At 41.7% G+C, this 13,314-nt stretch overlaps 1 protein-coding gene across 1 annotated transcript in view; it reads left to right on the top strand.

The window, feature by feature from the left end:
- Positions 1-13,314, top strand: part of pebp4 (phosphatidylethanolamine binding protein 4) — a gene marked incomplete at its 5' end in the record, with an annotated part of 52,302 nt that overhangs the window by 34,182 nt on the left and 4,806 nt on the right. The window contains 2 exons of the mRNA XM_085367731.1: positions 9,724-9,769; positions 10,474-10,590. Coding sequence (XP_085223857.1) covers positions 9,724-9,769; positions 10,474-10,590 — 163 coding nt within the window. The remainder of the gene's footprint in view (positions 1-9,723; positions 9,770-10,473; positions 10,591-13,314) is intronic.

The raw sequence follows: 13,314 nt of genomic DNA, 5'->3' as shown, positions 1-13,314 counted from the left end.
TGTCCTCTGATGCTACTTGTAGGCAAGCTCAGGCTGGGATTTTCCAGTGCCACCCCCGTCAGTGGGAAGCCCTACATGGGGACATGTCAGCGCCTTGTTTGCTTGTTGTGCTGATGAAGCTGGGGGTGGGGCGAGTGGGCAGCCTTGTTCTGGTTCCAGGATTCCCTTCAAATGAGTCAGCCAGCCCCCACTCAAACCGACTGTTACCTTGGGAACTCAAGCTTGGGCTTCCCTCAACAGTACTAAAGTACAGACTCATCAGCACCCATACTTGCTAACACACACGCAGTAGGTGTAAGGGAAGCAGCACCCAGGTTGGATAAAATTAGCTTATTAAAGCTCTCTTTGGCCTGTACTCTGTCCTGTTAGGCCCAATCTGCTCACTGAGTTTGAGATGACCAGCCCAGCACAGCCACTTTGTAATGTGTGCAAATTAGACTGAATAGATGAGTGCGATAATGAGTTTGGGCGGCTAGTTTCTTAAGTCAGTGATTTGAGTAATAGCATCCCACCCTGCTAATGAGCATTACCAAAGGAGTGTAGGTTTAGCATGTCACAGTGTGTCAGGTGATTTCAGCGGTGGCTGGAGTTCACTTAATAACTGGACTGTTTATGTTTCCATCTCAGGTTCATTACCGAAGCCCAATGAGTTTCTTTACTGAAGCTATTAGTCCAGCAGGCTATTGTTAAGTGGCTTAATTTGTTCATGCACTGAAGCAGATCAAGGATGACGCCCCCAGTTCCTTTTACCCTCTCCTCCAAATTATATTTTTCTACTAACCATACACCCCAGATTCCATCCCATTCGGTTCAAAAGACACAGCCACAAATACCACTAAAAATGCTTTGACTTAGTACATGTTTTAAAGACATTGTAGCTGTGTGTGACTACTTGGATAACTCTTGATAATTCCATCACTGTAGTATATTTGAATGTATAAGATGAAGTTTACCACTTGTGCATTTTCCTGCATTTTGATGGTGTACAGCTGCCTCACTAACTGTACAAAAATGAGCATAACCCGTATGTTAAAAGTGTCAGCCTTTCAGTACCAGCTCAGCCAATAAGCAAAAGCTGTGCTTATTGGCTGAACATATTGGCAACTCCCAGGTCATGCAGTACTGTGCTTTGTCAAGGCCTGTTAGTGAGCCATCAGCAATATCAATGTATCCAGTCCTAGTTAATAGTGATGTACACTTGGCTTGTAGTGTGCTGTTAGCTATGAAGCTACTCTTCAGCATTAGTTAATTTTTGTTATAATAGAAATCATGAAGCAAAAAGAAACTCTATATACCTGCTGTCTTGCAGCTAGCTCCACAAAGACACAAGCCACGCCAGAGAATATAGTAACCTTTTTTGTGTGCCCACTTTCCACCAGCAAGCTAAAGTTGTTTACCTGAGCTGCTAATGAAGCAATGCTATCCATGTGACAAACACTCTGCGCTCACTAGGGCTTATTAAAATAATAGTATCTTGCTGGTTTGCCAGTGGAAAACCTTCAATGTGCAGAACTAGGAAAAGTTCACTGTGCATTATTAGTAACATAACACGTACATCCAGTGTAGCTAAAAACGAGTAGGTTCTGTTGGTTGGTAGAAAGGTGGCTCCTCGTGACGGCTGCGGGGGGAATTGCATGTAAAACACCAGAACACTACCACATGGTAATTAACAAATAATGCACCACACACAAGTGCAAATGCTGAAAACAGCATTAGTCACTCACGTAGTTTGCGTTGTAGGCTCTACAAAGATTCACCATAGAAGTCTAAATCAGACGTTAGGCGGCTTTCCTCCTAACCCTGAATAATCTTTAATGTGCAGTCGTGTTGAGGGATCCTTAAAGAGCAGTAATGAAATCTTAAGCTGTTATCTTAAGTTGCAGTTACTCTACTGGAAATACTCTGTGTATACAGAGCATGCAGGCAACGGAAAACATGAAGCCCACTCACTAGTGGGGAATGCACTAGACTGTCCATTAAGTCCAGGAAAATTTTAGGCATGCTTTGCTTATGTGATAACAGCTTAGTGATAGGTGCCTCAGGTGGGCTAAATAGTAGCAGGAGTTCACAGTTGAATCTGTAAATTCTTCTGGCCAATACCTGTTGTCTTTTAGGCCACCAGATTTACAGCAATATGTGAAATTGCTCAATTATATCAGCCTCCGACTTCTTCGGAGGCTCAGCAGTCACTGTTGTGCTGATTAGGAGGATTGGCACAGTCACAACACATGGGTGAGATGACAAACCAGTTACACGTCAGCCCGATTAAATCCTGAGTGGTACCCCAGACTGTAACACATAGTGGCTTTTAGTTTTCTCCGTTGTTAGCCAAAGTTTATGAAGCCAGATCAACCATAATCCCAAATGTGTGGCTGTAGAATACTTGCTTGGTGCCATCGTCCTAAAACTGAAGTAAAGACGAGGAAAAGCAAGAGTGTACCGCAAGTGTTCCTTCTTCTAGTTTAAAGTTTGGCATGGGGCCTGGACAGGTTTGGCAAGGATGAAGTAACCCATCTGAGATGAAGTAACAACCTTTAGAAAACTGGCAACTTTTTCCACAGTGCTCACAAACTGTTGGCTGGCTGTCAGTTTTTGCTAAGCTTTTGGTGCCCAGTATTGATCATATCTGAGCTTTTATGCAGGAGAATGACACTTACATGGCCATAAACATGGCGTCACAGTTGGTGGCCAAAGTTGGCGGCTGAAAGATTGTTTCCACATCCTATCTGAGGATCAGGTCATTAAAAGGTGTCATGCATGCAGCTGTTTATGTATTGTAATCATCCAGTATCGCTGCTCAGGGCAAAAACTAAAACGGGGATTTCGAGGAAACCTTTTCAGCATGAGTAGAGATACCGGAGAAACCCCTGTGGTGTAAAAGAAGTGGCACACGCCACAAGTTTGAACTCGACTGATGGGAATGTCTGCTATGCTGATAAAGACAACAGCGTGCATAGGAGAGCCTGCCTTTGACTGGGTCACTGCTCCTATAGTTCCTGTGCATTTTGGGACATAAAAGAAAGGGGGTGGGGGCTGAATCCAGACTCACAAAATATTCTAATTTACTGCATAATTTTTTACTGTTTTGTAAGCAAAATGTTGTATACTTTGCCTAAACTCTGAATAATTTTGAACATAAATTTGGTGCTTTTTCCATTTATATCTGGATTACACGTTCTGTAGTTGAGCAATGATGCGATTTTTCTGTGTTTAACCTGTAAACCGTGAGGTTCCTTGTGAGGCAAGGACTTTTAATTCACAATAACCCTGCAAATGAATGGGCTGATTACTGAGGCGAAGATGAGGAGGTAGTCATAAGCACTTGGCTTGAGTGGAATCGGCAAGGGAGGGTGGAGGGGAGGGGTGGCGGTGGCAGTACAAGTCCAGCCTCAGAAATAGAGCTGTGAACACCATCTGTCATGCTCTCTCTCCCCGTCTGTTAGCCTGACTGCAAGTAAAAGGGAGAATGATGCTCTCAGAACTGCATTAGAAGGACGTGGGTGCTGATTGTCGTAGGTGTGGGTTTACAGGGTGTGCAAGGGAGGGGGAAGTGGTGGATATACAAGGAGGTGCATGAGTAACTCTTGCTGACAAAGGGAAGCACTCACCCACATAGAGAAGGAGAAGGGTTGTTGGGCAAGCGGGTATTCCTGCTGAAACCGCACCCCTGCACCCACCCACCGCCTCTTTGTGGACTCCTACCTATCGGCTCGTGTCGGAGGATTCCTAGCGGAAGTTATGTAGACACATTATACAAACACACTGCTCATCTACTGCCCTAAGATCAAGAGAAGTTAGAAATTCATGTATAGCATTAAGCTCACTTTCATAAAGTGACACATCTCACCTTGTTTCACCATTTTCAGACAAAGCGGAGATGCGCCTGGGGTCCCATCTACTATCTTTTTTAAGAATTTCATGATGGTAATAATACCGCTATCAAGTCTGAACTAATTCTGATTCATTTTATGGATTGAGATAAATTTGCTGGTTGGTGGTTAGCGTGTCAGGCTTTTACGTGACCCACAGAAAAAGCTCTGCCGCATGCCTTTTTCTAGATTATCAGAAATTATTCATTGCTCATAATGTGTAGGTTGTTTGGGATCCTTTCTGCCTTTGTTTGAGTCAGAGTGTGAAATAGTCAGTAAAACATGAAGGCAAGCAACGCCACGATGAATGTAACACCACAGCTGGGCGCACATAAGTTAGACGTGACTGGCTCCTACATTTAACGAGCCGAGACGAGTGACAAAACAAATATTTAGTAAATGCTGTTTCTTTAAGATCTGGAAACGAACTCTGGATTATAACTTAATGATATTTCATATGTGTTTAAACTGTGTAATGAATATAGATGTTGATATTTGTATGATTGGCCGTGATTGGCCTTCGCGGGTGGCTCAGAGGTCGGGGTCAGCTTTACAACAGCTTGCAGGGACACTGTCTTTTTAAGGGCAACCTCCAAGGGCGTGCGTTTCCTGCTCTAGTGTCTTGAACTCAGGCCTTCCATTTCAAAGGGGGTTCCCCCTGTTCACTGCGTGGCCTCGCTCTCACAAACATATCAAGAAACAAAAATACTTAGCTTAAATTAAGACAAGTGGTAAATTTCTTTTTTACCAGTGCACGTGCCACCAGCAGAATATTATGTTGTTTGGATTCACCTTTATGATAAGAGTGGCACAAAAGAGATCCACCTTGAACAACACAAAAACCAAATCTGCCCCATTTAGGCGTCAAATCTCCAATCCCACTGCTGCTCCTTGTTCACTGTTTTTAGTGCATACCAGGAGATATTTAGTTAGTCTCCCCTCGATAGACTTAAACACCCTCGTGCATCGGCATAAATCACATTGACACTTTCAGTTTTTATCTCTGTTAGTAGCTGGTGTTCCCACATTGCTCAGTGTGTGATTCACTATCACAGCTTAAATGGGTATTCCCCTCAAATGAGGATACGAGACATATGCATTGCTTATAATATCTCCCAAATAACTCGAGTCTTTTTACTGGTGAGTTAACTCAGTCTGGGTAATCCATGAAATGCTTTGTTTGTTTCATTATAGTTTCTAAAGAGAAGAACTTAAATTGTTTCTTGGTGAAAGAGTTTGGAGCATTAAAATTCAGGAATTCGTAATATTTGACTTTACAGTGATTATTTAAAAAATTCATAGCATAGATTAAACAAGAAACAAGAAATAATTGTTATTCTGCTGAGTACAGTTATCAGAAGTGGACTGTGGTCTTACATGGTCACCAACTATACTCAAGTCGACATTTTAAACACTCAAAGTGTGCCAATAACAATGTCCCTCACACCATTACACCATTACACCACCAGCCCAAACCATTGATACATGCAGGATGGATCCATGCTTTCATGTTTACGCCAAATTCAAACCTTACTGAGTATGTCGCAGCAGAATCTAATCTTAGACCAGACAGTGGACAATTTTGGAAACAGAAGATTTAGGCAGTACCGTAGCTGCAGTTTCCTGCTCTTAACTGGCAGGAGATGCATTCATTGTGGTCATCTACCACTGTAGCCCATCTACTTCAAGGTTTGACGTGTTGTGTATTCAAAGATGCTCTTCTGCATACTTTGGTTGTAACCAGTGGGCATTTGAGTTACTATTACCTTCCAATCAGCTCAAAGCAGTCTGGCCATTCTCCTCTGACCTCCTGTACGAGCAACGCATTTTCACTCAGACAACTGCCGGCAGATATTCTCTGTAAACCCTAGAGATGGCTGTGTGGGAAAATCCCAGTATATCAGCAGTTTCTGAAATACTCAAACCATCCGGTCTGCCGCCAACAACTGTGACACATTTAAAGTCACTTAAGTCACCTTTCATCCCTTCTGTGATGCTCACTTTGAACTTCAGCAAGTCGTCTATTTCCTGACTTGATTGACTGATTAGATATTTACTTCAATGAGCATACAGTACTATGAATATATGTGTTGGTATGAAACTTTAATACCCATCACCATGTTTTTTATGCATGGTGAGCAGTGCATTACTGCATTATGAACAGAAAGCTTGGTGGTATCTGTGTTTTAAGTGCAGTGAATGAGCATAGAAGAATCTCACGAACACAGACATTTAAAATGTAAATGAGAAAATACTTACAGGGAAACAGTGGTAATGTTTGTCTTGCATAGAGAATGAAGCTGTTTCTAGTGTCTTTCAACTTTCAGCTGCTGAAATAGCACAACAGTTAAAACACTGACATATTAGCCGTGAGTACTCCATTAGGCTTTTTTTCTTTATTTTGTAAAGATCCTGATTTTAATGTTCTGCTGGTTTTCTACACAGCGCTTCAATCTGAGCTCATTTCTTACATGAACAGCTAATGATAGAAGATCTATGTTTGAATGTTTTCAATGAATAAGCTGCGTTTTTCACATTGGCTTTATGGTCGAGCATATAGAAAATAGCTGAAAACAACTGTTTTCTCTGACATCTGCATTATGCAATGTGTCTTTTATCTTCAGCTTGAGGTAAAAAAAAAAACAAGCCAAAAATACAACTGCTGGTGAACATAGATTTTGTACAGCAAAAGCGTTGCACTGTTTATTCCCTGGGCATGTTTTTGAGGAAACTGTATTTTTTAAGAGAAAGGAAGAAGTTTATAGTGTTAATATACAATTTATGTGTATATGTTAGAGTGGAAAATATATCATCAAGCCCTTTATTACACAGTCATTAAACCATTTCTTCTAATATCTATGTTTTACTTATAGATCTGTGTTATAGATCAAGTCACCTAGAGTCATTTACTCCATTTACCTTTCTAGAAATTACCTGACAAATTTAACCTGCTAGATCCCCGTAGTGCAAAGTCAGTGTGAAGTCCATGTGTTAATAGTGCAGGTAACAGCCTGGGGATCATGTGTCCTTGCAGTTAAATGCAGACAGCTCCCTCTTCTAAACGAACCGGAGCATTTCAAGTTGTGAGACTGCAGCTGAGGCAGACTATCTCCTGCTGCGTGCTACTGTTAGAAAGGGCAACTCCAAACGATGTCCCGACCTGACTCCTCTGACTTATTTCAGAGTTTAGGTGTGAAAACAGCTTCAGTGTATAAAGTCTTGGATATCGTGCCTCAGAGTATCTTGAGGTTAGTAAAGTAATATTATGCTTATTTTCACTACAGAAGGTTTTTTTTTCTATAAATGTTACAGATTTATAAGCAGCATTCAAATTCTCTTGGCATACTAGTGAATCTCAGTCTTGGATTCTTTCTTCATCAACAATCAGATGAATCACTCACAGATTTTTCATGGGTGGGGTTAATACGAAAATCATTTTATGCTTAAAGTTTTTAGTCTGATTAAACTGTTCCACGGTCCAGCCTGATGATTGTCTTTTGAATTTTCAGTATTTTTTTCCACAACTTCAAAAGATCCAAATGTTTTTTTGTTTTTATTATCATAAATACTGCAAGGATAACATGCTACACATACCCATACCTTAAAATGGGCGTTTCTTCATAAAGGTTATTAACACAGATCGTGGCTGTCATTCAGCGATGCCAACTTGTCATGTTTGGCGTCACACCCCACAACCAAGTCCCTGAGGGAGGCCGCCCCCCATGTGAGATTGCCCTGTGGGTCACAGTGAGTAAGTGCGTCACTCCCCAGTGAACATTAGGATCAGCAACCCCAGCACGGCCCTGTTCGGTCACAGCGACTGTGATAGCAGCTCTGCTCCGTACAGATTAATCACTCCAACCCTTAAACTACTTTTGTGATTTTTTTTTTATTTTTTTTTTGATTTCTTGTGAATAATAATATATGTGATTGTGTGTTAGATCGGCATATTATTGACTCCGCATATTATTGACTCCGCATATTATTGACTTATCTTTTATTATTTGGCTAAATTTCAATATTTTATTCATTTGCTGTTGTTTATACACTATGTATTATAATGAAATTAAAAGGGCACAGGGTGCCTGGGAGGATGAGCGAGAACTGAGCATTAAGATGTGGGAAAATGTTGCACGTTCAAATGTTGACTACCTGTTGCTATGGCAATGGGTTTGGATTCTGCAGGCTGCAGGACACTTGCTATTTCTAAATAAAGCTTTTTTTTTCTCACCGATCGGTGGATGAAGATACTCACATTTGAAACGAATCTTCTGAATTTGATCAGTCTGTGTAAACACTCCAATGCTTGCTGTTATTTTTAAAGAGAGGTTACAGGATTATAGATAAGAGCATATGCACGATACAGAATGCATGCTTTAAATCTGCTGAAAGAGTGAATTACTATTTGAAACTGATAGTAATATGCTAAGGTCGTTTGTGCATCTCAGTCATTCTGACATAGACCTGCACACTCTGTGTGCTTATAACTGTAGTTTTAGCATTTTAATTGGCATTATGAACCGTTATCATCCTCAAAGTACATTTCATCTGCTGCGAGGTGACAGCTGCAGTCTTCAAGAAGCAAAGAGAGAAGTCAAACTATGGTTGGTCTGCCTTAAATAGTCCCCTGTCCCACGTATGAGTAAATAGCAAAATAAAGCTTTTAATTTACTTGTCAAGAAACCTGGATAGGCATTGAAAGTGTTTATTAGTGTCCTCGAAAAGATGTCGTTCCAACAGTTGGATGCATTTATCCTCTTCAAAACATATATCATAATCATAATCTGGATGCACCATTCCCAAGATGAAAATTAAAACATTATTTCTGTTTTTATCCTTCTGCTTTACCTTCTTCTGCTCTGGGCTGCTGTCCTACTACAGTTTTTATTCTCTGTGGATATGTGTTCTTATTAAACTGGAACTTGAATTTCAAGCTGAGATTGGGGGGGAAAAGCAGCTTGGTCCTGCCTGTCTTTTGTCCTTGGTGCTGCTTGTTAACGCAGTACCCCCGTCAGCCTGTAGGGGGAGCCTGTGCGTGGCAAAAAGAGGACAGAAATAGGTGCTGAGACCACATACTCCAGTCTGTGATGGGGACTTCCACGCTTACCTCAAGTGGGTTTTGGGCCATTTCACAGACAGCATATTTAGTCCTTTTCCACCCACTCAAGGATGCAGCCGTCTTGCAGTAAATAGCCAAGTATATTAAACAAACATGGCTGTGTGCAATTTGCAGTGTGAAGTGCCTGACTGTGTGCTTCCTGGGGCTGAGGGAGTTTAACCTGACAAATATACAGCAGAAAATGCTTATGAAAATATCTGCACTTCACATTGGGTTACATGATATCTGTTTCTAGGCAACAAGAAGTTAATATACAATTAATAATATGGGAAATTGGAAATCTTCTCAGTAGTTTAATTTGCTTGGGAACTGTCTTTTGTCTGAAAATTGTCTCTTGTATTCTGATATTAAAATACCTGGTATTTTATATATTTAATTTTGACATACTTTAACCTGCAGTGTGGATGCAAGCTTGTACTGGAGCTTTTTTTTCCCCAATAATCGCCAAATATTTCACTGTTTATTGGATCTCGAGCTTGCTGTTACTTCAGCAGGATACAGTCTACTAGCATTGGCTTGAAATAAATTAAATGGCCAGCCTTTGTGGTTATAAAGACTGGACTAATTGAATGTAGAACATTTGCCTATGGGAGCATAAATCTGAAAGAAGAGCAGCCTGTGCTTGCTGTCTGTTTTGTCTTTCTTATCAAATCTTTGCTATCGCTGGGTTTGTCACAAAACAAACAGGCTGTGCTTCATAATTTGCCCGGCTAACTTTTGTGTTTTAAATTCCAGGGCAGTGCACTCAAGGAAGGACAAATAGAAGGAACATCCCTCACTGGTAAGTAAGATCTTCTATTGACTATTCGTTGTGTAACCTTGGCTTCATTACTCCCAGGTTTAGTTTAATTCCAGAAAGTTGATCTGACTCATTGATTGTGTGTAGGCTGTGCAATTTGCTCTGGTATATATTATATATAATTAGTTGGAATAATTCCATATTATTGTTTGGACTTGTAGATTTAAGTCTTACTATAATTTATGCTAAAGTATTTCAGTATTTTTGTATCACTTGGAGGAATTTAACATTTTTCCTGTATAACCTTTAAGTCACTCTTTCGTGACCCCTCTCCTCAGAGTAATTTTAATTCCTTCCCACTATTGTGAATTTAAAGGGCTTAAAAAGTGCACCAGTACTCGCATACACACACAGAGATGCACACGCCGCCATCATCCTCCCCCGTGGAGCTGGTTATGTTTACTGTCTTGCAGTGTTGGTGATGATTAAAGAGGATTTATCCAAAGAAAATCTGTAGCCAGTTTATTACCCACAACCCAGACTGACTAAAGAATTCTCAGAATTCAGAGTTAACGATTTTTATGGCCGTACAGCTCCCTTTGGTTTAAATAATCCACGTGGATTTTGCTGCACAACAAAAAGAATTGGGATGTCAAAGATTTAGCACACACTTACAGTCAATTGTTATAAAATGCTAGTCCCCACTCTCAGCTCTCCTGATTCTGATTCTTTGGTTTTTCGTACAGATTATAAGCCGCCAACCCCGCCATCGAACTCTGGTTTTCACCGCTACCAGTTCATGTTGTTCGAGCAGCCTCCAGACGCGTCTGTGTCACTCACGGAGCAGGAGGAGGCATCCCGGGGTAATAACTCCACTCACCAGCTTCTTCAGTCTGCTACATTGTTTTCCCACTGCAGTATCATCTATCATATACCAACAGTGGCTGGTTGCCAGCATCTATCTGTTGAATCAGCAATGAAAGTTTACAGCAAGGAATTGAAACCTAACAGTTCCTCTCACATTATAGGTTTTTGTGGTTTTTGGGAAAGTATTTTTGGAACAGACAATAAGAAGCCACGTCATTTTACAATATTCATTTCCTTTAGAGGGAGTACTCCTTAATTTAGGGTGTAATATTTCCACATTAGGCTCTGCAACTCCTGAAATATCTGTGTTGATTGAGTACGTTTTACTATAAACTTGATCTTTGTTAGTGTTGCGATTCACTGTGCTGCCTTTGTTTCATAAAGACCCATGTCATTCTGCATAATTCACAATTAAGATGCTTTAATCAAAGCATTCGGAGTTGCTTTAGGAAGATAATTTTCTCCAAATGCTTGAACTTAACAAGGGAAATGTTAATGAGGTTAGTGAGTAAGTCTGCTGCAGCGTTAATGCCTGCGGGGTCAAGACAAGTATTATTGGCTCCCACGCACACCTGCACGAGTCTGCCTGACCACGTCTTGTTAACCTCCGCCAAACCTAAAAGGCCCATCAACTACGTCACATGCTTCCACGTGAAAGGTCGTTTTAGTTTGATGATATTATATCCATACATCCTTTGATTCAACCTTGTTTGTCTTGCAGAGGTATTGTTTTGTTTACGCTTTTGGATTTATTTCTTTTTTTTCGTACTTTTCCATCCCCCTGAAGTCTGTGTGGGAAGGTGGGCTGTAGCACTTGGATGCACAGTACAGCACCTCACAGGAGGCGTGTCTATCTGTCTATTCGAGTCAGGTCACAGCCGGTGATTTGAGGGGAGATCAGGGTGGTTTGAGACTTCAAGCGCTGCGGCCGTGAATAAGTGGAGCTGCCAGTCTCGGCTGTTTGAAGTTTTGACAGCTTTGTCAGCAAACAATCCGGGCACATTAGGCTGAGGTCTGTTTGATGTTGAAACCTTTGGAAAAAGAAGTGTCAAAAGAGATATAGTTTGTAGTATGTTACTTATTCGGCGCACTTTGGGGAGGTTGCGATGAACTCTTGCCGCATCGTTGGGGCATTCGCGATGTCACAGCTGGTTAAGCTGAAGTAATACTAGCATGAATAATAGTTTACTATTTAGAATATTTTTAATGTATTCTTGTGCAAAATAAACTGCTCTCACACAGAAGTTGCCCACTCGTTATGAAGCATTTGAACTGAGTGGATCCACCCATCCTTAATCGAGTGGATGAGCGTAACTCCCGCTGTAAGACTTCCTCTCTCCTGCTAGCTGCTCTGTCGATACAAGGGAAATGAAATTAAAAAAATTCTCCCGGATAATCACGCGCTTCATTTGATGGGTCAGTTCTGGACACAATAATATGTCAAGAGAATAGATAATTGACAATAGTGTTTTACACATTAAGAATGAAAGCCTAGTCGTGGTGTATGAGCAGAAACAAAACATGTGGGATATTTCAGGCCCTATTCTCTGGTTTACCTGCTTCCTTATTTTTGCCCAATTGTCCCGGAGCTCGTTAATCCCGCACGGAGAAGAGGAACGGAGGGAATCCCATGCCTCCCCACCTCCTCCGTTAAGTATGTTCACTTATTAGCGTCTGTCCTCCCTCCATGTGGTATGACACAGAGAGAATTTTTCATAGCCCATGACATTAATTGATGTGATTTGCGAAGGGAGAGCATTTAGCCGTGGGTGGAAGACTCCTAATGATCGTTTTCCACTTCCAGTAGTGCAGTCATTGACTCAATTTCATCTCAGATTTTTTCTCTGTTTTCTTTTCATCTCTGGCCATCACTTTACTAATAAAGGGGGTGAACAATTAGAGGTGGAGCAGGGCTGTTGCGAGGAGCCGTGGGAGTCGGCAGTGCCTCCTGCGTTAAGGTTATGAATGTGGGTCATTGAACTGATGGGGACAGCTGGTTTGTTACACAAGGAACTACAGGGGGGCTGCGCTCTTGGCATGGGGCACAGGGGCGTCATCGTAGGGAATCCCCATTGCTCTGGCTGTCCCTGACTGGAGGCTGCCCCCGTGCCAGGGTTGGGGAGGGGGGCAGCCGTGGGCACTCAGACCCTTGTGATACTTGTCAGCCACTTGGCAAGCCCTTAATATGTCCTGCTACTGTTTGGTGCCGACGAGTCAGTTTGTCAAGGGAAACAGTGTTACAATGCCGGGAGGGAAACCCCAAGGCCTCGAGAGAAGCCTTGGGGTGATGTTTCAGCCTACACGTTAGTTTGCACATACGCTGTTCGCGCGTCGAGCATTCCACGTCCTGACTTGAAGCTCAGCAGCTGGTATCGACTGATCAGAAGCAAAAACTATGATGAGTAAAAAAGAGAAGATAAGAATGAAAAAAAAAAATTGGCCATGTGTTCTGTATTATTATTTTTTTGTCCCTGATAAATTGTTGGGAAGGCGACAGTCACGTCATGCGAATGAATGGCTCACAGTGGCTTTAGCTGCTGGATCGTACACATTGCCTATCTTGCTTCCTAGAGCCCCTACTGCCAGCTCAGCACACTCCACAGTAATTGAAGCCATTTGCAATGTTGCAGTGTGGTAATGGGCAGATCCATGTCTACCACCCACCCACAGCCTCTACCATTAATCAGAGCTGCGTGGAGTCAAGAGAGCCAGGATTTGGT

This window comes from Diplotaxodon limnothrissa, linkage group LG12, assembly GCF_057381915.1.
Source record: "Diplotaxodon limnothrissa isolate DT_005_m linkage group LG12, D_limnothrissa_male_GT1.1, whole genome shotgun sequence".
Taxonomy (NCBI): Eukaryota; Metazoa; Chordata; class Actinopteri; order Cichliformes; family Cichlidae; genus Diplotaxodon; species Diplotaxodon limnothrissa.
The sequence above is the reverse complement of the archived record's forward strand: the minus strand, read 5'-3'. Positions and strand labels throughout refer to the sequence as shown.